The sequence below is a fragment of the Mobula hypostoma genome, chromosome 7 (genome assembly GCF_963921235.1).
Source record: "Mobula hypostoma chromosome 7, sMobHyp1.1, whole genome shotgun sequence".
In the NCBI taxonomy this organism is placed as follows: domain Eukaryota; kingdom Metazoa; phylum Chordata; class Chondrichthyes; order Myliobatiformes; family Myliobatidae; genus Mobula; species Mobula hypostoma.
Genome location: NC_086103.1, coordinates 43,164,481 through 43,188,987, shown reverse-complemented (window position 1 = coordinate 43,188,987; position 24,507 = coordinate 43,164,481). Strand labels below are relative to the sequence as shown.

The 24,507-nt window shown below is 41.3% G+C and overlaps 1 protein-coding gene across 8 annotated transcripts in view; it reads left to right on the top strand.

The window, feature by feature from the left end:
• Positions 1-24,507, top strand: part of LOC134349270 (rho GTPase-activating protein 26-like) — a 191,891-nt gene that overhangs the window by 46,554 nt on the left and 120,830 nt on the right. For all 8 annotated transcript variants that reach the window (XR_010018626.1, XR_010018628.1, XR_010018627.1 and 5 more), the window contains exons 2-9: positions 1,249-1,344; positions 6,954-7,015; positions 13,270-13,341; positions 15,102-15,203; positions 17,546-17,656; positions 18,157-18,261; positions 20,975-21,104; positions 21,225-21,325. Coding sequence is in view for 5 of the 8 variants with exons in the window: in XM_063053330.1 (XP_062909400.1) it covers positions 1,249-1,344; positions 6,954-7,015; positions 13,270-13,341; positions 15,102-15,203; positions 17,546-17,656; positions 18,157-18,261; positions 20,975-21,104; positions 21,225-21,325 (779 nt within the window). In the remaining 3 variants the exon portion in view is untranslated. The remainder of the gene's footprint in view (positions 1-1,248; positions 1,345-6,953; positions 7,016-13,269; positions 13,342-15,101; positions 15,204-17,545; positions 17,657-18,156; positions 18,262-20,974; positions 21,105-21,224; positions 21,326-24,507) is intronic.

The following is a 24,507-nucleotide window of genomic DNA, read 5'->3' as shown; positions in this document are numbered from 1 at the left end:
CTATGAGATTCGTCAGACATGATTTTCCTTTCACAAATCCATGCTGACTTTGTCCGATCATTTCACCGCTTTCCAAATGTGCTGTTATCACATCCTTGATAACTGACTCCAGCAGTTTCCCCACCACCGACGTTAGGCTAACCGGCCTATAATTCCCCGGTTTCTCTCTCCCTCCTTTTTTAAAAAGTGGGGTTACATTAGCCACCCTCCAATCCTCAGGAACTAGTCCAGAATCTAACGAGTTTTGAAAAATTATCACTAATGCATCCACTATTTCTTGGGCCACTTCCTAGAAAGATTGGGGGTTGGAATGGGTGTCAAATCAAGCAATCAGAATGTGATAGCTCTGGAGGGATTATCACAAATCTGCATTGTAAACTGAACTATTTATCAAGACCGTAGATATACTGGATGGACCAGAGGTACGTTCTGGCTTCTCCAGATTAACATGCAGTTTTGTAAATTAAAAAAAAGAGGCACAAATCTTTAACAACAGGAATTCTGCAGATGCTGGAAATTCAAGCAACACACATCAAAGTTGCTGGTGAACGCAGCAGGCCAGGCAGCATCTCTAGGAAGAGGTGGAGTCGACGTTTCAGGCCGAGATCCTTCGTCAGGACTAACCTTCCTTCAGTTAGTCCTGACGAAGGGTCTCGGCCTGAAACGTCGATTGCACCTCTTCCTAGAGTTGCTGCCTGGCCTGCTGCGTTCACCAGCAACTTAGACACAAATCTTTGACTGTAAGGTGTCTCAAGCCCTGGACAATTGAAATCACTGCCAATGGAGTGTTATTTGAATATAATTACAGATTTGACTCACTGTGAATGGTTATTTGAATGCCCATCATGACTAACTAGAAATAAGTAAAACAACAGTGCATTGAGGGTGGGTCATAAATTTGCTCATTTTTAATCACTCAGTTAAAATTACCTTGTAGTGTTGCAAAGGATCTTGAATGAAGATGAAAAAACAACTCTTCCCAAATGAAGGAAATAATAAGTGAATCCACTTCAACCTAGATTTCATTCCAGATGTCTGTATTAATGAGAATTAAGTACAAATTTGTAATAATAATGTCATTCATATGACACCAAAGCACAAGAAATATCTAAGCATTTCATATTGACTATAATTAGGGTGACTTAACACTTCGCTCTGTGGGTCATGATATATCTAAAGAGAAAAATTAATTAACTCAAATTTTCTTTGGACTTTTTTTTAATACTGTGTTCTATTTTCTGAACTTAGATCTGTCCGTCGCAAAGAGGAAGTTTGCAGAATCGTTAAATGAATTTAAGTTTCAGTGCATTGGAGATGCAGAGACGGATGATGAGATCTGTATAGGTGAGTTTTACATATTCTGTTCTCTGTACCTGCTTAATGGAAAACTTCACAAAGTACCAAAGGGATAATTTGGTGCAGGGTCATCATACAAAGTGGACTTGTGGCAAATTGGCGGTGCGTTTTAAACTGGCCTTACTTTCCAATACCTTCAGGGTTTGCAGTAGTTGACTAATTGGGGCAAATTAGTGCATAAATGGTGCATGATATGAGATGGATATAGCCCATTATGGTAAGATTTGAAGGATATTTGGTGAGGAAAGGTGAACTGCAGAATCATGATGCATTGTACAAGATGTTTATGACTTGGAGTGACAACTTATGATTCCAGATAGGAACCAATATTGTTTAAACATGTTATTTTTAGATGGATTTTGGAAAAAAAAAATTTCTGTCTCTGAGCTACATATCCCTAGCCTCCATCTTACTTTGGCCTAAAAACAAGATGAGGTATCAGTTTATTTCTCCTACAATAATTTTAGGAAGCAATTAAAATGTAAAGGATATAGGGGAAAATTTGCAGGCTCAAAAGGCTGTATAGTTCTCCTTCATTGCTATAGTGAAGGCAGTATACTAAATTTTGTAGTCCTCTTTGTCCTTTTGAAGTTGCCTTTAATTGAAGAGCTTTTTGGTAAGACATAATAAAAATTTTTTTTTTGTTAGTTTACAACCGCTTCACTGATTCTGGATAAATGTTTGGTAGTCACTGTTTCATCCCTTAAGTTTGTTTGTTTTTTATTTATTTACTTAAAGAGGTGGCACAGAACAGGCCCTTCTGTTGCAATGAGCCACACTACCAAGCAACCCACCTGATTAGCACTAGCCTAATAATAAGATAACTTACAATGACCAATTAACCTACTGCTTGGTGAAATACTAGATTTGATTGTTTTTTTCAGTCCAAGCTAGAGTTTTCTTCTGTTTGCTTAATTGAGACATATAGCACTGCAGCTCAAGCCAGAGATTAGCCAGGGTTGAGCTGCAGGTTCTACACATGAGACTTGACCGTACGTACATCTGGCTTGCTGCATATGTTGTGCACAGTTTCAAAGTGTATCCATTGATTTATAAAGCATCTTTCATGTGGACCTCCAGTCATTAAATTTGTCACCTTTCCTTTACTTGGCGCATCCTCCACTAGGATGTGTTGTTCACAAAGTTCACCATACAGTTTGCTCTTGTATAACATTTTATTTCGTTGCTTGTTAAAATTTCTCCTTTTTCTGCACCATTGCTCCCGTTCTTCCTTTGAAATTTTGTTACCCTGAAGTGTAATTCTCCAACAAAAACTGAAATATGATGTAGGCTTAGTTTCAATCTGGTTATAACTCTTCCTGAACAGAAGGACAGCCATAGTTTAAGTTAATTTGCTGAGTGATTGTTGCTGTCTTGATTTCTATATGTTTCAGGACCTTAATTTTTTTTCGAAATAGTTCAGAATTCAGTATTTCCCCACAAAATAGGCATGATTGAAAAACTTTGGTTAATTAGCATGCAAGAATTCACAGAATGTGAATGTCATGGTTAAACTTCCAAGTTTCATTATGCTGAAGCATTTTGTATGGTTTCCCCTTTGGTCTAAATTGAGCTGCTTTCAAATGTCAAATGTTCCTTTGTTCTCATTATCTGTGATGGTTCTGGGTATCTTGAGTTATGACTTGAGTGGCTTGACCACCATATGCTGACCATCAAAATTATGGTTCTGCTGTGCTGGTGGAGATTAGTAGGGGTGTCTGTGATTTTGTTCTCAGAATTGTGTCCAGAATTGAGTGCAAATATTTGAAACTAAGTGAATTGGGCAATTTCAACATAGTTTCTAATTGACATTAACCTGGATATAAAATTTACTAATTTGCCAGTAATTGTCGCAATATCATCAGTTTTAGTCAGATCTCAAAAATAGGTGCAAGTTGTGTGTGTGTATTTGTTAGAGGTAGTGGGTTGCTTGGTGATAATAAAATTCTCAAAAGGAAAGAAGAAGATCATATGAAATAGAGTGGGCAGCAGAAATTATGGTTGAGAATTAGATTCATAGAGTAATATACCATGGAAATAGACCCTTCAGCCCAATCTTACATGCTGGCCAAGCTGATCAATTTGTATATGTTGATATATGCCAGTCCTACTCACTTGTGTTTGGACTATGTCTTTCTAAACCTTTCCTATCCATTATCTGCCCAAATATCTTTTAAAATGTTGTAATTATACCTGCCTGTACCACCTCCTTGGCAGATTGTTCCCATACACCTATCGCCCTCTGTGTGAAACCCTTGCCCCTCAAGATCCCTTTAAGCCTTACTCCTTCATTTTAAACATATACCTTAGTGTTAGACTCCACTTCTCTGTGAAAAAGACTGTGACCACCTACCTTACCTATGTCTCTCATAATTTTATAAAACTCTGTATTATCACCCCTTGGTCTTGTTTAATGCAGATAAAACAGTCCCAACCTTCTCATAACTCAACCCCACCTGGAACAACATTCCTGTGAATCCATTCTTTCTATCTTAATTATATCCTTCCTCTGGTGTGGTGACCAGAACTGCATGTATAATGGCCGAACCAATGATTTGTACACTGCAATATGACGTCCCTACTCTATACTCAGTGCAACAGCTGATGAAGGCAAACAAAGCATATGCCTTGGCTCACCATCATCTGTGTTGCTTTGTTAAGGGAACTGTACTCTTGTACCTAAAGTTTTGTTGTTCAATAACACTCCTGAGGATTATGTCATTTAATATACAGTGGCATGCAAAAGTTTGGGCAGCCCTGGCCAAAATTTCTGTTACTGTGAATAGCTAAGTGAGTAAAAGATGACCTGATTTCCAAAAGGCACGAAGTTAAAGATGACACATTTCTTTAATACTTTAAGCAGGAAAACTTCTTTATTTCCATCTTTTACAGTTTCAAAATAACCTGTCTAGCATGCACTGCTCTTTTGAGTTCTATCCACAGATTCTCGATGATGTTTAGCTCAGGGGATTGTGAGGGCCATTGCAAAGCCTTCAGCTTGCGCCTCTTGAGGTAGTCCATTGTGGATTTTGAGGTGTGTTTAGGATCATTATCCTGTTGTAGAAGCCATCCTTTTTTCATCTTCGGCTTTTTTACAGACGGTATGATGTTTGCTTCCAGAATTTGCTGGTATTTAATTGAATTCATTTTTCCCTCTGCTAGTAAATGTTCCCCGTGCCACTGGCTGCAACACATGATCAAAGCCCAAAGCATGATCGATCCACCCCTGTGCTTAACAGTTGGAGAGGGGTTCTTTTCATGAAATTCTGCACCCTTGTTTTTCCAAACATATCTTTGCTCATTGCGGCCAGAAAGTTCTATTTTAACTTTATGAGTCCTCAGGACTTGTTTCCAAGATGCATCGGGCTTGTTTAGATACATAAACACGAGGAAATCTGCAGATGCTGGAAATTCAAGCAACACACATCAGAGTTGCTGGTGAACGCAGCAGGCCAGGCAGCATCTCTAGGAAGAGGTACTGTTGACGTACACTCTGTCTGCCAGAGAAAACAGGATCTCCCAGTGGCCGCACATTTTAATTCCACGTCCCATTCCCATTCTGATATGTCTATCCACGGCCTCCTCTACTGTAAAGATGAAGCCACACTCAGGTTGGAGAAACAACACCTTATATTCCGTCTGGGTAGCCTCCAACCTGATGGCATGAACATTGACTTCTCAAACTTCCGCTTATGCCCCACCTCCCCCTCATATCCCATCTGTTATTTATTTATATACACATTCTTTTTCTCTCTCTCCTTTTTCTCCCTCTGTCCCTCTCACTATACCCCTTGTCCATCCTCTGGGTTTTCCCCCCCCTTCCCCCTTTTCTTTCTCCCTAGGCCACCTGTCCCATGGTCCTCTCATATCCCTTTTGCCAATCAGCTGTCCAGCTCTTGGCTCCATCCCTCCCCCTCCTGTCTTCTCCTATCATTTTGGATCTCCCCCTCCCCCTCCCACTTTCAAATCTCTTACTAGCTCATCTTTCAGTTAGTCCTGACAAAGGGTCTTGGCCCGAAACGCCGACTGTACCTCTTCCTAGAGATGCTGCCTGGCCTGTTGCGTTCACCAGCAACTTTGATGTGTGGGGCTTGTTTAGATGTTCCTTTGAACCTTTTGAATAGCAAGACAGCACAAGAATCTCACAGAACTAGAAGCCTTTTGCAAGGAAGAATGGGCGAAAATCCCCCAAACGAGAATTGAAAGACTCTTAGCTGGCTACAAAAAGCGTTTACAAGCTGTGATACTTGCCAAAGGGGGTGTTACTAAGTACTGCCATGCAGGGTGCCCAAACTTTTGCTTCAGGCCCTTCTCCTTTTTTGTTATTTTGAAACTGTAAAAGATGGAAGTAAAAAAGTTTTCTTGCTTAAAATAGTAAAGAAACGTGTCATCTTTAACTTTATGCCTTTTGGAAATCAGTTCATCTTTTACTCACTTAGCTATTCACAGTAACAGAAATTTTGACGGGGGTGCCCAAACTTTTGTATGCCACTGTATACATATCCTGAGCTAGCTTAACTTTGCAAAGTGTATCACTGTGCTTACCAAAGTTAAATTCCATCAACCATCCTCTTACCTACTTTGCTAGTTGTTTACTTCCTTTTGTAACCTGAGACAATTTTCTTCATTGTCCACTATATCATCTATTTTGGTGTCATTTGCACACTTACTAATCATACCACTCACATTCTCTTCCAATTCATTAAAGAACATGATGAACAATAAAGTACCCAGCACTCGTTCCTACTGCAGACTGTTCATTACAGGTCTTCAATCTGAAAAACAACTCTCTACAACCATCCTCTAATTCCTATCACCAAGCCAATTTTGTATCCAATTTACTATCTCACCTTGAAAATCATATACTCTAACCTTCTGGATCGGCTTCTCTTCTGTGGGAACTTGCTGAAGTCCATGTAGACAATGTCTATTATACTGCTCTTGTCAATCCTTTTGGTCATTTCTTCAAAGTAAAACTCAATGTTTCTCAGACATTATTTCCCATGAACAAAGACATGGTCTTATTGCCAGTATAAGACATAGAAGCATAATTAAGCCATTCAGCACATTGAGTCTGCTCAGCCATTTGATCATGGCTGATTTATTTTGCCTCTCAAACCCTGAAAAACCTTGTCTTTTCCCTAAAACCTTTGGAACCTTTACTAATCAACAAAGTATCCACCTGTGCTTTAATTATGCTCAATGATCTGGCCTTCACAGCCATCTGTGGCAATGAATTCCACAGATTCGCCACCCTCTGGCTAAAGAAATTCTTCTTCCCTGTTTTAAAGGGATGCCCTTCTATTCTGAGGCTGTATTCTCTGCTCCTAGACTCTTCCACTACTGAAAACATCCTCTCCATTTCCATGCTATCCAAGCCTTTCAATGTTTGCTAGGGTTCAATGAGATCCACTCTCATTGTTCTAAACTTAAGCAAGTACATGCTCAGAGCCATCAAACACTCTTCATACATAACCCGTTCAATGCCAAGAATGCAGGTGTTTCAATTTATTTGTAGAATTATCAATCAGACCCTTCGTTGGTATCGTGGGAAATCTTAGTCAGCTTTATTGACTAAATTTCACTTTTCTTTAAAGCAAAATCACTTCAAGAATTTGCAGGAGTTCTAAAAAATCTTGAAGATGAGCGAGGACGTTTGGTAAGTGGCATTTTGATTATATTATAATATTGAGCCATTTTAGAAAAGATGTTTATCGAGAAAGCTGAAATGGAGTCTTGGAATACTGAAAGGCCAACATATAATAAACATTTGAATGTTAAGAGTAACAGGGAAATGGAGATAATTGTTGAAATAAAGCATGCAGTTGAGTTAGAGGTGCAATTATGCCCTCTTCTGGATTACGTTGAAAATGTATACTTGAATTTAGTGTTTGAATCATTTCAATTGAAAAGCTCTCATTAAAAATATAAAATTTAAGATTTCTGGTGTAAGATCAATTATGTGGGTGATTGAGTGCAGATGGTGTAAGGTTGCTGCAAGAGTTATTGTGAAGCTTCACAGGAGCAATATTCTATGACACAAAATATTGGAGAAACTCTGCGAGTCAGGCAGCATCTCTGGAGGAGAATAAACAGTTGACATTTTGGGCCGTGACCCTTTATAAGGACTGGGAAGGAAGGGGCCAGAAGTCAGAATGAGAAAATGGGGGGTGGGGAAGGAGTGCAAGCTGGCAGTTGATAGGTGAGGCCAGGTGAGGAGAAAGGTGGGAGAGTTCGGGAGGGGGATGAAGTAAGAAGCTGGGAGGTGATAGGTGGAAGAGGTAAAAGGGTGAAGAAGAAAGAATCTAATAGGAGAGGACAGTGGATAATGGAAGAAAAGGAAGGAGGAGGGGAACTAAAGGGAGGTGATTGGCAAGTGAGGAGAAGAGAAGGTTTGAGGGGAGTAACCAGAGTGGGAATGAAAGCAGAAAGAAAGAGTGAGGGGGTAGAAATTACTGGAAATTAGAGAAGTCGATATTCATATCATCAGGTTGGAGGCTACGTAGATGGAATATGAATGTTGCTCCTCCAACCTGTTTTTGGCCTCATCATTGCAGTAGAGGAGGTCATGGGCAGACATATCAGAATGGGAATAGGAAGTCAAATTGAAATGGGTAGCAACTGGGAGAGCCTGCCTTTTGCGGCGAACAGAGCAAAAGTGCTCAACAAAGTGGCTTCCCAATCTACATTCGGTTTCGCTGATGCAGAGGAGGCTGCACTGGCTGCACTCGATACAATTATTGACAAACTCGCAGGTGAAGTATTGCCTGGGATGACTGTTTGGGGTTCTGAATGGTGTGAGGGAGGTGGTGTAAGGGCAGGTGTATCACTTGTCACGCTTGCAGAACAGTGGGATGGGATGAATAGACAATAGAGTCGCATAGGGTGTAATCCCCATGGAAAGTGGCGGGGGGGGGAGTTGGAGGTGGAGGGAAATGTGTGTTTAGTATTCATGTTTGCTGTCCTGCTAAGCTTCTCGTAAGTGATTTTATGCTCTGGTTGAGTCTTTTAATCTTGCTCTGCTTATCACTGGACCCACTCACAAGCTAGGCCATACACTCGACCGAGTCTCATCGTCTGGTTTTCCGATCTGCAATGTGGTGATAATTGGTGCTTGTCTGTTGGATCATAGCGCTGTTAAGTTTGCGGTATCTCTGCCTTTTTCCTCTATTAAATCTCACTTTCCTGTACGTTGCTCTCGTTACATTAACTCTTCGACTGCCAATAAGTTCTCTGAGGCTCTCATAGCTGCTCCCAACACGTGCACTATTGAGGCTTCTCCTCCCCATCTCAGCACTGAGCAACTTTCTTTCTTATTTAATACTGCCTGCTCTTCTATTCTGAATACTGTTGCTCCCCTTAAATTGAAAATGTCTAAGCCTAAAGGTTTGCCTTGGCTTAATGACAGCACCAGAGCCCTGAGGAGGGAGTGCAGAATATCCGAACGAAAGTGAAAGTGTGATAAGCTTCTAATTTCTTTTGAAATTTTGAGAAACAATCTTCACAAATACTTTATACTTTATACTTTATTGTCGCCAAACAATTGGTACTAGAACGTACAATCATCACAGCAATAATATCAGGAAGCAGTTAAAGCTGCGAGAGCAAATTACTTTTCTGACCTAATTTCTAACAACTCTCATAATCCCAAGGTCTTATTCAGTACCATAAATTCTGTCATTTGTCCCGCCCCCTAGAATTAGCTTAGATGTGTCCCCTATTGCTAAGTGCAAAGAATTTTTAAAAATTCTTCATTTGCAAAGGTGAGGACATTAGAATGAACATTCCCCACCCCCCGACCCATGACCCAGCTGTCTCACTGGTTTGTTCATCTAAACTGGATTGCTTCCAACCCATCACGCTTCTCTTCCTTACAGAGATTGTGTCCACCATGAAAGCTGCAACCTGCCCGCTTGACATTGTCCCCACTGCCCTCCTGAAGGATGTCTTTGACATAGCCGGTCCCAGCATCCTCTCTATTATCAACAGCTCCCTGGCCACAGATACCGTTCCAACCTGCTTCAAGTGTGCCGTGGTCTAGTCCCTCCTGAAAAAACCTAACTTAGACCCTACCTTACCTGGTAACTACAGACCTAATTCTGAACTTCCATTCCTGTCAAAGGTTCTCGAAAAGGTTATTCTCAGTCAATTGCTGCCCTACTTACACCAAAACAACATCTTGGAAAGATTTCAGTCAGGTTTTAAGGCTTATCATAGCACAGAGCCTGCCCTGCTGAAAGTCCACAATGACCTGCTCCTCTCTATCGACTCAGGTGACTCTGCCATTCTAATTCTTCGTAACCTCAGCGCAGCATTCGATACTGTGGATCAGACCATTTTAATAGATCGTCTCCAATACGGGGTTGGCGTTGATGGCACTGCCTTGAATTGGTTTATATCCTATCTCAAAAATAGAAGCTTCTCCATCAACATAGGCAAATTTCCTTCTCCCCCAGCTAGTCTCTCCTGCGGGGTCCCACAAGGTTCCATCCTAGGTCCCATTCTTTTCTCTATTTTCATGCTGTCCCTCGGCCAAATCATTCAAAAATACGACTTTTCTTTCCACTGTTATGCTGATGACACACAGCTTTATCTCCCCCTAAAACCAAATGACCAGTCAAATCTAGTCAGCCTCATGAACTGCCTTGAGGACATAAAAAAGTGCTGGGTGGCACAAAACTGTTTACAGCTGAATGAAGGCAAGTCTGAAGTTGTCCTATTTGGCTCCCCTGACTCCATGAAAGTGATTACCAACCGTCTTGGTAACCTGTCCACCCTTGTCAAACCCATGTTAAATCCCTTGGAGCAACACACATCAAAGTTGCTGGTGAACGCAGAAGGCCAGGCAGCATCTCTAGGAAGAGGTACAGTCGACGTTTCGGGCCGAGACCCTTCGTCTGGACTAACTGAAGGAAGAGCTAGTAAGAGATCTGAAAGTGGGAGGGGGAGGGGGAGATCCAAAATGATAGGAGAAGACAGGAGGGGGAGGGATGGAGCCGAGAGCTGGACAGGTGATTGGCAAAAGGGATATGGGAGGATGATGGGACAGGAGGTCCAGGGAGAAGGAAAAGGAGGAGGGGGGAAAAAAACCCAGAGGATGGGCAAGGGGTGTAGTCAGAAGGACAGAGGGAGAAAAAGGAGAGAGAGAGAAAGAATGTGTGTATATAAATAAATAACGGATCGGGTACGAGGAGGAGGTGGAGCATTAGCGGAAGTTAGAGGTCAAAGTTCATGCCATCAGGTTGGAGGCTACCCAGACGGAATATAAGGTGTTGTTCCTCCAACCTGAGTGTGGCTTCATCTTGACAGTAGAGGAGGCTGTGGATAGACATATCAGAATGGGAATGGGATGTGGAATTAAAATGTGTGGCCACTGGGAGATCCTGCTTTCTCTGGCGGACAGAGCGTAGGTGTTCAGCAAAACAATCTCCCAGTCTGCGTCGGGTCTCGCCAATATATAGAAGGCCCATTGGGAGCACCGGATGCAGTATAATACCCCAGCTGACTCACAGGTGAAGTGTCGCCTCACCTGGAAGGACTGTCTGGGGCCCTGAATGGTGGTAAGGGAGGGAGTGTAAGGGCATGTGTGGCACTGGTTCCGCTGACAAGGATAAGTCTTAAAGCCCTTGGTGTGATATTTGATTCCACCTTTAAGTTTGATAAGCTAGTTAATGCGGTAGTAAAAGTCATTTTTTTCCAGCTTCATACTATTGCCAAGATCAAGCAGTTTCTCTTCTTTAAAGATCTCGAGAAAGTCATCCACGCCTTTATATCCTCCCGCTTGGACTACTCCAATTCCCTGTATACTGGGATTAGTCGGTCGTCCCTGTCCCGCCTGCAACTGGTCCAGAACGCTGCAGCCAGGCTCCTGACAGGTGCCCGGAAGAGGGACCATATTACTCCTATCCTGGCCTCCCTCCACTGGCTACCAGTACAGTTCAGAATTGATTTTAAGGTTCTCCTGTTTGTTTATAATGCCGTAAATGGGCTGGCTCCCCCTTATATCACAGACCTTCTAACCCCTTATTCTACTTCCAGGTCCCTCAGGTCGGCTGACCTGGGGCTCCTGGCTGTCCTGCGATCTAAACTTAAGCTCAGGGGTGACCGCACTTTTGCTATTGTAGCCCCTAGACCGTGGAACGGCATTCCCCTCCCTATCAGATCTGCCTCCTCCATTGACTCTTAAATCCAGGCTCAAATCTTACTTTTATTCACTAGCGTTTGATTCCTCCTGATCTGGCTGATTTTTGGCTTATGCCTAGGCCCTTGTGTTGTTTCTTTTGTGCCTATAAGCTGTTTGCCTTGTTGATTATGTCTGTGTTTCTCGTATTTTGCAATTTTAGCTACTCTGCTCTGATCTGTACAGCACTTTAGTCAACGTGGGTTGTTTTTAGATGTGCTATATAAATAAATTTGACTTGACTTGACTAGTGGTAGGATCCTCTTGTAGATAGTGAAAGTTACAGAGAATGATGTGCTTAGTGCAGAGATTCATGGTAGTTGGTAAGGACAGGAGACCCCTAGACTTTTTATGACAGTGGGAGGATGGTGTGAGGACCAATGTGCAGGAAATCGAGAAACTGCAGGTAAAGGCAGCATTGATGCTGGTGGAAGGGAAACCCCATTCTTTGAAACATACATAAGGTGGATGCTAATGGTTTTATCCCCAGAGTAGGTGTTATGATACATGGTGGTGGTGGGGGGGGGGGTTGGGCTTTGACTGAAGAAAAGATGGCTGGTGTTGCTTAGCACTATAGTGTAAGTGTGCTTATTAGATGCATCAGAAATTCAACTTACAAAAATTAACAAAAAATACTGCTGATATTTACAAAATGATATCTACCAGAAAGCACGATAACAGTTCCGTACTTTGTCCAGTGTAAACTCCTGTCATTTTGACTCCCCCCCCCACTCTTCTCCCCAACTCTTCCCCCCCCTCGCCACTCTTCACCCCTCTTTCCCCCCACCCTTACTGAGAACAATCCACCCTGTTACAAAACAAACAGAAGTATCTACCTTAACGACTTTGTACAAACAATCCTCATTACTGAAGAAGTGGAATATTCTGAAGTGCATGGCGGGAAAAGCATCTTAAAGCCTTTAAGACCCATTATTAGAATATAGCGGGGGGAAGACATTGAAGTGCTCACAGTCAGTGCAATGACGGCGACGTGTGTGTAAGAGAAGTGCGTTTATGAAAGGGGTGAGATTTTAAAGGGACCTGAGGGCAACTTTTCCACATAGAAGGTTGTGAGTCTGTGGAATGAGCTGCCAGAGGAAATGGCTGAGGCAGGTACAGCAGTACCATTTAAAAAGTACTTGGATAGATACATGGAGGGGTGGTGCCAAACACGGGAAATTGGGTCTAGCTGATTGGGTATCGTGGTTGGCATGGACTTATTGTTTTGAAGGGCCTGTATTTGTACTGTGTTGCTCTATGACTCAATATATAATTTATCCCATTGCTAGTGCAAGTAGAGCCCATGGTTTTATTCTTGAGAATCTTAGTCCTTCAGGAGAAGGCTGATAACTTCTGAAACAACTAAGGATGGGCAAGAATTCCAGATTGCAAAACTTAAATAAAGTACTTGCTCTTAATTCTGCTCCTTAAAGCTTTCAATAGAGATTTAACTAGAAATTTGTAACATGTGAAAGAGAAAGATTTAGCCCTTGTGAAAATAAATTGAGAGGTACTCTACTATAGCAAACTTTGAAATAGCTTTGAGCCTTCAGAAAGCTGGAAAAGTTTTACTTGAATTTGTTGCTTTTAATCACAGCTGTGCAAGGAACAATTGCTGTGAAATTACTCGCACCAGATTTATAAAGAAAAGGAAATCTTTTCAAATCTTCAAGTTAAGTTTCTTTGAGTTCTCTTTATTTCTATTTCTAAATTTGGTTTGTTTTCATTATCAGATTGAGAATGCTGGAGATGTCCTCATCAGTCCATTGGAACGGTTCCGGAAGGAACAAATTGGAGTTGCAAAAGTAATTTGCTCAATATTGCTGACTTTGTTTATTCCTTTTCTCCCATTTTGTTTTGTACTCCTTTCTCCTGATGACCGCTTCTGCAAACAAAATTTGGGACTGGCTGGTAAAGCATACTCTTATATTGTATTAACGACTTCTTCTATTTAAGCAAGTTATTCACATTCTTGTCCAATTGACATACACCATGTGTAGCTCAGCCTTTTAAAGCTCAAAGAGACTCCAATTTACTTAAATAATTTGCCCTGAATCAAAATATTATGGTATATATTTAGGTAAGATAAATGTAATTTTATGATTGATTTCAGAAGCTACATTTAATATGTGCCTCAATCAGTATAATTTAAATAAATAAAATTGATTCAATGAGAAATAAATAGCTTTTGTATGGCTCAGGTTTTTACTGGACTAAAACTTCTTTGCTCGCCAGCCTTTCTTTCTACATGAGTACAGCATAGCATGCAATCTGTGGCAACCATGGTGCCAAATTAAACTAAATCTATCAGTGTGCACTTGCTCCATATCCCTCCATTTCCTGCATGTTCATATGCCTGTTTAAATGCTTCTTAAACAGTGTTTATCATGGCTCCTTCCACACTATCCCAAGTAGTTCGTTCCAGGCTCCTACCTCTCTCTATGTTCAAAAATCTTGCCCTACATACTGCATCTCCTTTTCCTTTAAACTTTTCCCATTACACTTTAAGCTATGTCTGGTAGTATTTGTCTTTTCTACTCCGGCAAAAATGAACTCTAGTCTATCAATCTATCTATATAGACTATCTATCCTAATTATGCCTTCCATCATTCAATAAACCACCATCAGGCTCAACATCCTTAGCTCCAGAGAAAACAACCAAAGTTTGTCCAACTTCCTTTTCAGCTAATATTTCCTAATCCAAGAAGTATACTAGTGAACTATTTCTGCACTCTCTTCGAAGCCTTCACTTTCTTTGCATTATGGTGGCAACCAGAAATGAATACAATTTCTTTCAAATGCTATTGTCTGTAGAAGGGAAGAATAAAAAATGAAAATCCAATATAATAAATCCATCTGATTCATTAGAAATATGTTTATTAGAAAGATATTTTTTCATTTAAACATTTGTGAAATTAAGCACTCTATTTGACAAAGAAGTTGTTTAGTTTCAGTTCATTTTTAGGCTCACCTAAAATTTCCACATTTTCAATTGATCACTTGCAAAAGTCATAATGAATCTTAAGAAATCCTCCTTCTAGAAACTTTTCCAAGTCAGTTAAAGCAGCACATTTTAACTAATCAGTTTGTGCTCAGGTTCACTATTTACCATCATACCTCTGTGATTCTTTTACCCAGCTGAACTTTCGTACACCTCGCTCCTGGAATTCCTCTCAAAATGGCTTCAGTCATTGCTCCCTGCAATTAAAAGAGTGCGGACTTAATTAATCTATTCAAGCATTAAAATGGTCTCTGCTTCAGCAATGAACATTTTCTAAAATTTCTGGAATTACATAACCCCTGTGTAAATAAAATTATATAATTTAATTTTTTCTCTGTCTTGAATTTTACAGTAACATCCACTGTTGTAATGTTTGTAATCACTGGAAGTAATCAGTTTCTGAGTATTGTGGCCGATCCATTCAGAAGATTTTAAACTACTGTATCAAATCACCTAATAATCCCTTTCTATGATAAAAGGCATGATTGAACTATGCCTGAATATCTGAAAGAACCATCTGGTAAACTGAAATGTTTTAGTTTTGCCCATCTTTCCTTTGTGTAGGAGGCAAAGAAGAAATATGATAAGGAAACAGAAAAGTACTGCAATGTGCTGGAAAAACATTTAAATCTGTCATCAAAAAAAAAGGATTCTCATCTTCAAGAGGTAATTATTTTCTCCTGCTGTCGTGCACCTTTCCCTAGGTCTTATAACAAAGAACCAAAAAAAAGTGTATTTATTCAAAGACGTATTTATTGCTAGCATGAGAAATACCTGCAGTCCTCATGGGTGGAGGCTGCTTCTGACTTACATCCGACAAAGTTAGTTTTTTTTTAAATACCAAGTTTTCAGGCTATGCTTTGACTGTTATCTGTTCTGCAGGTCAGCTCCTCTGCTTCAATACAGCTGCACTTCTCAAGGCCAGCAGTATATCAACCTCTCCTTAGTTACACAATGAACAATGATCAAGACATTATATGCTTCTGCACACATTCACACTAAGTTTATAGCAAAGCACAATGGAATTATACAGGTTCTATTTCTTGTCATATTACAAAATTAAATACATAAAAGACCTCAAAATTTCAAATATATATCTACATTGCATCTGCAGTGGATTTGGAAAGCTGATTTTAAAATCTATTATTTGTTCAATGTAGTGTTTTTCATGGAGACTCAAGAGACTGCAGATGCTGGAATCTTGAGTGACAAACAATCTACTGGAGAAGTTCAGCAGGAGGTTGAGCAGCATTTGTGGGATGGAGTGGAGGAAATGTCAAAATGTTGCATTAGGACTAAAAGAGGGAAGATAGTATAAAGAAGAAATGACGAGTGGCGAGACAGGCTAGTCAGTAATTGGTGGACCAAGGAGGGGAGAAGAATGGAGGACAGATAGAGTCAGGTAGGGGAGGAGGAGGAGTGGAGTTGAGAGAGAGAGCCAGCTGGTTGATAGATGGAGGCAGCCAAAATAAGGCTGATGGTACTGGATGATGGGGGGGGAGGGTGAATTTGTGATGGTGAAAAACAGGAACATTAAGGCTACCGGTGCAGGAGTCAAGGATATTTTTAATCTCTCACTGCTGTAGTTGGAGGTCCCTACCTGCTTCAAAAGGACAACAATCATACCAGTGCTCAAGAAGAGCACAGTGAGCTGTTTCATCGACTATTGCCCAGTTGCACTTGTAATGAAGTGCTTTGAGAGATTTGTCACGGCCAAAATAAACAAGGATGTGCTCCAGCTGCAGTTTGCCTATCACCATAATAGGTCTACAGTGGTGGAATCTCACTGGCTCTCCACTCGGCTTTGCATCACCTGGACAATAGCAGTACCTACGTCAGGCTGCTGTTTATTGATCACTGCTCAGCATTCAACAGCATCATACCCTCAGTTCTAGTTGACAGGCTCAAAACCTGAGCCTCTGTATCTCCCTCTGCCAATGGATCTTTGACTTCCTCATCGGGAGACCAAAGTCTGTGCGGATTGGAAATAACACCTCCTCCTCGCTGACATTCAATACGGGTGCACCTCAAGGATGCATTCTTAGCTTACTGCTCGAGTCCCATGACTGTGTGCCTGAGCATAGCTCAAACATCATCTATAAATTTACCAATAACACAAGTATTGTTGGCAGAATTTCAGATGGTGACGAGGATGCGTACAGAAGTGAGATAGATCAGCTGGTTGAGTGCTGTTGCAACAAGAACCTTGCATTGAATGTTAATAAGACCAAGGAATTGATTGCAGACTTCAGGAAGGGGAAGCCAAGGGAACCTGCACCCGTCCTCATCGAGAGATCACAAATGGAAAGGGTGAGCACTTTCAAGTTCCTGGGTGTCAACATCTCTGAAGATCTATCCGGGGCCCAACATGTTGATGCAATTACAAAGAAAACATAACAGCGGCTATATTTCATTAGGAGAATAAGGAGACTTGGTACAATACCAACGACACTTGCAAATTTCTACTGATGTACTGTGGAGAGCGTTTTAACTGGTTGCATTACTGTCTGGTCCCATGTACACTTCCTCACTATATTTTTCTTTTTTTTTGCTTTCTTTTTGCTTATTTAATTTTTTATCTTTATCTTTCTTATTATAATTTATATTTTAAAATTATATTTTGTATTACAATGTACTGCTGCCACAAAACAGCAAATATCATGACATGTACTGGTGATAGTAAACCTGATTTTGATGTTAATGGAATTCATTAGAAGAATGTAGGCAGATGATGGAGGGTGGGTAAAATGTCCTGCTGGATTGTACAGCATAGTTGATTCTTTACCATTAGCTGATGCTTGTATCTGTGTTCATCCTGCCTCTGTTGGTCTGCAAAGGTTTTAAGTTGAGAAAGTGTTTAGTTTTTCTCTTCCTTTATTAACTAATGGATTGACCTATTTGGAAATAAATAATTTTTTTAGGTTTCCCACTTTATTTGGAACCAAATCTGTCTGTTTTTGATCCATGTTGAATGCTATTTTGGTTTCTGTAAAGAGTTTCTCTTATAGGCAGACAGCCAAGTAGATGTCATTCGTCAACGTTTCTATGAAGTCTCACTGGAATATGTACTGAAAGTGCACGAGGTCCAAGAGCGAAAGATGTTTGAGTTTGTGGAACCAGTAGGTGAACATTTCAATCAAACTACATCACAACGCTTTTATATATCTTAAATGTCTGTGCCACAAGCTGCTAACTCTCAAATTATTAGTCTATAATGAATGCTACACATTTGAATGCTAGCTAATACCAGTATGTCAGCTGTCATTAATTTGTACTTTGTTTATTCACATTTTTTGCATGTAAGTGTGCTGCTTGGGCAATGCAATTACTTAATTTTATTGCTTTGAGATCCTTAATTAGAATTTGTGCAAAAATTTAAGTTAACCTTTGAGAATCAAATTGAGAATCCAATTCTTTGTTCAATCTCAATTATTAAATTTAAGGTTTTTCCAATTAAGCTTGCAGTCATGTATGGCCCAGTTTAATGTGTCAGCAAATTGGCAACACACATTTATATGTCGCTAAATGGTTACTGTAGCTGCCAGATAAGAAATTGTAGACGATAAAGTTTAAAAAAAAGTGGTATTTTATGATTGCTTTTTTTTTGGCTTTTTTATAGTTGCTTGCATTCTTACAAGGACTCTTTACGTTTTATCACCATGGTTATGAACTAGCAAAAGACTTTGGACATTTTAAAACCCAGCTTCAGATCAGCATTCAGAATGTAAGTAAAGCAGATTTACATTTTCCCAAACCTAAAAAGTACTAGATAAAATTGTTACTTTTCTGCTTTTATATACAGTTGTTTTAATATTATAATAGTTATTTTTCCTCATTCATTTGACCCTTCAAATGATTAAGGAGCTTTGACAACAAGTAAAATAATAGAGATCTATGTCCCTTCTTAAACGTTTGCTTGTCTCTTGAGGTTGCTTGGTAAATAAACCAAGAAAAAAAAAATAATTTTTCATATGTTTCAAGATCTTTTTCTGTGTAGGTGTCAGGCTATTTCTTAAAATGCTCTTGAATGCCAGTTATAGACAAAACAGTATGACTTCACCAAGTTGAAGGCAACTCTCATGAAATTGAAAATCTCAGTAGCTAGCATTTCTCTTTATGTGTTACAACAAAGCAATCTACTCCCATTACTGGAAAGTTGACAGTAGAATAAAGGCATCTTTTCTCTTATTCCTTAAAACTTTTCAACACAGTTTAGCTACCTTATTCTTGTGAACGCTGCTTATATGATGCTATGTGCCTGTGATGCTGTTGCAAGTAGTTTTTTTTATTACATTTGTGCATACAGTATAATGAAAAATTTGATTTTGACTTCAGCTTTGACCTTAACACCATTAGTGACCATTTTTTCTTTCTGTGTAATATTTTGCTTCATCAGTAATAATTTTACTTATTTTCAAAAATTCTCTTACTGTAATTCTGCCCTCTCACCCTTGATTTTGTTGATCTGTTTAATATGCTTTTGTTGATAGACAAAACAGTTTGATCTTAATTAAATCATTGATGGAAATTTGAAACAGCATAGTTCCAATGCCGTTATTCAGGATTGCAATTGTGCTATCCTGCCATAACTTCCAATAAGCATCTTGTTCTTTTCCATAAGTTCAATTACAGGCTTTATGATTTTGGATTCATAGTCAGCACAGACATCATGGACACCTTTAAAGAGCTTCCAATTTAGAATTGGTTAAATGGCTTTTATAAGTTTAAATGTGCATTGTATTTCAGGACTTATCCACATTCTCTATCTTTTTTTGGCCAAAGGAAGCAAGATACAAAGGCAGGATGTTCTTTTCCAAAAGCTGTATTTACTGCTACCTTGCCCATGGGTGAAATTGTTTAATTTCAAGCCCTGCAATATCAGTTACATGGCCCAGATTTTAAAACCCACATGAGAATGCAGTAAAAGTATATTCTGAATATCCTAACTACAATTCATATTCATGAAAGATGCATTCATAGTTACAGTGAGTACATTAACCACAGTAGGGTTACCATAATAGACTAATAAGTAAGAGTTAGAGTGCAGGGTGAATAGATTAAAATGTTGCTAAATTTTCCAGGTTTTAGTCAAGCTTTTTTACACAGCAGTTACATATCCTGATCCATATCTTCCATGTTTTCTAATTTCTATGGATACACTATTTTCCTATTATTCTAAATAATTGAAAGTTAGTGGCATAATTAAATATGTTATTTTTAAAAAATCTAACCCATGCCAGATGTAAATTAAATCCAGTAGAAGAAAATCTGTAGCATAGCAGTGGTTTGAGTACTGTATCCTTGTAGTTCAGTGGCATTACAGTACAAGAATATTGTAATTAGAATTTTCAGCTACCACCCCACCAGCCTCTGGGTCCAACATATTATTCTCCGTAACTTCCGCCACCTCCATCGGGATCCCACCACTAAGCACGTCTTTCCCTCCCCCCCCCCGCTTTCTGCAGGGATCGCTCCCTACGCGACTCCCTTGTCCATTCGTCCCCCCCATCCCTCCACACTGATCTCCCTCCTGGCACTTATCCTTGTAAGCAGAACAAGTGCTACACATGCCCTTACACTTCCTCCCTTACCACCATTCAGGGCCACAGACAGTCCTTCCAGGTGAGGCAACGCTTCACCTGTGAGTCGACTGGGGTGATATACTGCGTCCGGTGCTCCCGATGTGGCCTTCTATATATTGGCGAGACCCGACGCAGACTGGGAGACCGCTTTGCTGAACACCTACACTCTGTCTGCCAGAGAAAGCAGGATCTCCCAGTGGCCACACATTTTAATTCCACATCCCATTCCCATTCTGACATGTCTATACACGGCCTCCTCTACTGTAAAGATGAAGCCACACTCAGGTTGGAGGAACAACACCTTATATTCCGTCTGGGTAGCCTTCAACCTGATGGCATGAACATTGACTTCTCTAACTTCTGCTAATGCCCCACCTCCCCCTCGTACCCCATCCGTTATTTATTTTTATACACACTTTCTTTCTCTCACTCTCCTTTTTCTCCCTCTCACTATACCCCTTGCCCATCCTCTGGGTTCTGCCCCCCCCATCTGTCTCCCCGGACCTCCTGTCCCATGATCCTCTCATATCCCCTTTGCCAATCACCTGTCCAGCTCTTGGCTCCATCCCTCCCCCTCCTGTCTTCTCCTATCACTTTGGATCTCCCCCTCCCCCTCCAACTTTCAAATCTCTTACTAACTCTTCCTTCACTTAGTTCTGACGAAGGGTCTCGGCCTGAAACGTCGACTGTACCTCTTCCTAGAGATGCTGCCTGGCCTGCTGCATTCACCAGCAACTTTGATGTGTGTTGCTTGAATTTCCAGCATCTGCAGAATTCCTGTTGTTTACAAGAATTTTGTACGTCAGTCATTAAACAGTAAAATCTTATTGACATCACTGCTACATCTATTTACAGACACGAGACCGGTTTGAAGGTACACGATCTGAAGTTGAATCATTAATGAAAAAAATGAAGGAGAACCCTCAAGAACATCAGAGTATCAGCCCTTACACAATGGAAGGCTACCTTTTCATACAGAAAAAAAGTATGGGCAAAGTTATTTTAATGTTATTTAACTATTGCTTTTAAAATCTGTCAGAAATCATTTATCTGACATAGCATTACTTTTTCACAAATCTTGCAATTTTAATAATTGTCCTTCTAGGTCCTTTTGGATCCAGTTGGGTAAAGCACTACTGTACATATCAAAAAGAATCAAAGCAAGTTACCATGGTGCCATTTGACCAGAAAACTGGAGGAAAGATAGTAAGTTTTGCTCTCATCAGATTGCATGATTTTGACTGTGAAAGGAATATTCTTATTTTATGCTAAATAATGCGCTCACATTTCAATAATTAATATTGGCAGCAGGCAATATGCAGGCCCTATTGTAATCATACCCTATAAATTAAGTTTGTTTTGTCAAGTTCTTTAACTACAACAGTATCTTTCAAGCACATCTCCTGCAGTTTGGATGGAATTTTAAAAATGATTAGGTTGTAGTGGCATTGAATAATAGATAAATATTGTCTAAAATCAAGATTAACTGTACTGCTCTTTTGCAAAATATGTAGAACCTCATAATAGATTGAACTCAAAATAGAAGAGTTTCAGAGTTGTAAGCTTTGAACCTTTGAACCTTCGTTTTACATCTCAGCTGTAAGACAATCCTTCAATACTATAATTAAATGTATTTCTGAATACAAGTGTCTGGTGTATTTTAAACCTATAACCCTCTGACTCAGAAGCAGATACTACCAGCTGAGCCACAGCTGACAATCTAATATAGCCTGGAAAGTTTGAAATCCTGTTATAACATTGTTATAACTCTGTCAACATACATCAAAGTTGCTGGTGAACGCAGCAGGCCAGGCAGCATCTATAGGAAGAGGCGCAGTCGACGTTTCAGGCCGAGACCCTTCGTCAGGACTAACTGAAGGAAGAGTGAGTAAGGGATTTGAAAGCTGGAGGGGGAGGGGGAGATGCAAAATGATAGGAGAAGACAGGAGGGGAAGGGATGGAGCCGAGAGCTGGACAGGTGATAGGCAGAAGGGGATACGAGAGGATCATGGGACAGGAGGTCCGGGAAGAAAGACGGGGGGGGGGTGACCCAGAGGATGGGCAAGAGGTATACTCAGAGGGACAGAGGGAGAAAAAGGAGAGTGAGAGAAAGAATGTGTGCATTAAAAAGAGTAACAGATGGGGTACGAGGGGGAGGTGGGGCCTAGCGGAAGTTAGAGAAGTCAATGTTCATGCCATCAGGTTGGAGGCTACCCAGACGGAATATAAGGTGTTGTTCCTCCAACCTGAGTGTGGCTTCATCTTTACAGTAGAGGAGGCCGTGGATAGACATGTCAGAATGGGAATGGGATGTGGAATTAAAATGTGTGGCCACTGGGAGATCCTGCTTTCTCTGGCGGACAGAACGTAGATGTTCAGCAAAGCGGTCTCCCAGTCTGCGTCGGGTCTCACCAATATATAAAAGGCCACATCGGGAGCACCGGACGCAGTATATCACCCCAGTCGACTCACAGGTGAAGTGATGCCTCACCTGGAAGGACTGTTTGGGGCCCTGAATGGTGGTAAGGGAGGAAGTGTAAGGGCATGTGTAGCACTTGTTGCGCTTACACGGATAAGTGCCAGGAGGGAGATCAGTGGGGAGGGATGGGGGGGACGAATGGACAAGGGAGTTGTGTAGGGAGCGATCCCTGCGGAATGCAGAGAGAGGCGGGGAGGGAAAGATATGCTTAGTGGTGGGATCCCGTTGGAGGTGGCGGAAGTTACGGAGAATAATATGTTGGACCCGGAGGCTGGTGGGGTGGTAGGTGAGGACCAGGGGAACCCTATTCCTAGTGGGGTGGTGGGAGGATGGAGTGAGATCTCCCCCATTTCACGTACATCTGCTCTCACTCCATCCTCCCACCACCCCACTAGGAATAGGGTTCTCCTGGTCCTCACCTACCACCCCACCAGCCTCCGGGTCCAACATATTATTCTCCGTAACTTCCGCCACCTCCAACGGGATCCCACCACTAAGCATATCTTTCCCTCCCCCCCTCTCTGCATTCCGCAGGGATCGCTCCCTACACAACTCCCTTGTCCATTCGTCCCCCCCATCCCTCCCCACTGATCTCCCTCCTGGCACTTATCCGTGTAAGCGCAACAAGTGCTACACATGCCCTTACACTTCCTCCCTTACCACCATTCAGGGCCCCAAACAGTCCTTCCAGGTGAGGCATCACTTCACCTGTGAGTCGACTGGGGTGATATACTGCGTCCGGTGCTCCCGATGTGGCCTTTTATATATTGGTGAGACCCGACGCAGACTGGGAGACCGCTTTGCTGAACATCTACGCTCTGTCCGCCAGAGAAAGCAGGATCTCCCAGTGGCCACACATTTTAATTCCACATCCCATTCCCATTCTGACATGTCTATCCACGGCCTCCTCTACTGTAAAGATGAAGCCACACTCAGGTTGGAGGAACAACACCTTATATTCCGTCTGGGTAGCCTCCAACCTGATGGCATGAACATTGACTTCTCTAACTTCCGCTAGGCCCCACCTCCCCCTCGTACCCCATCTGTTACTCTTTTTAATGCACACATTCTTTCTCTCACTCTCCTTTTTCTCCCTCTGTCCCTCTGAGTATACCTCTTGCCCATCCTCTGGGTCACCCCCCCCCGTCTTTCTTCCCGGACCTCCTGTCCCATGATCCTCTCGTATCCCCTTCTGCCTATCACCTGTCCAGCTCTCGGCTCCATCCCTCCCCCGCCTGTCTTCTCCTATCATTTTGCATCTCCCCCTCCCCCTCCAGCTTTCAAATCCCTTACTCACTCTTCCTTCAGTTAGTCCTGACGAAGGGTCTCGGCCTGAAACGTCGACTGCGCCTCTTCCTATAGATGCTGCCTGGCCTGCTGCGTTCACCAGCAACTTTGATGTATGTTGCTTGAATTTCCAGCATCTGCAGAATTCCTGTTGTTTGCGTTATAACTCTGTGTTGTAGTGAAAAATGTTCCTGGGTTTTTTGTCTTTCACTCTTGTATGCTTCTCATAACCTATTACTCTGCCCTGACTAGTTCCAATTCTTAAAATGGGGTATCCAGTATCTCATGCAATATCTGATTAATTTGGTGCAGGTCTCCAACAAAGGAAGTGTAAAGCACTCCTTTACTCCACTAGCCTGCAGGTCACCCTTTGGCAAGGTGTAGTACCTGCTTAGCCCCCAGATCAAGTTTACAAGAAGCTATGGAGGCAGATGGTAGATGGTTGTATAAGCAGCTTGTGCATATCACAAGCCCTGGTATGCGGCCCTGATGCCAGGCAGACAATCTCTGAAGAGTATTGATAATGCCTGGGGTCACCTGCCTTATAAAGACACTGCCCAGAAGAAGGCAATGGCAAACCACTTCTGTAGAAAAATTTGCCAAGAACCATCATGGTCATATA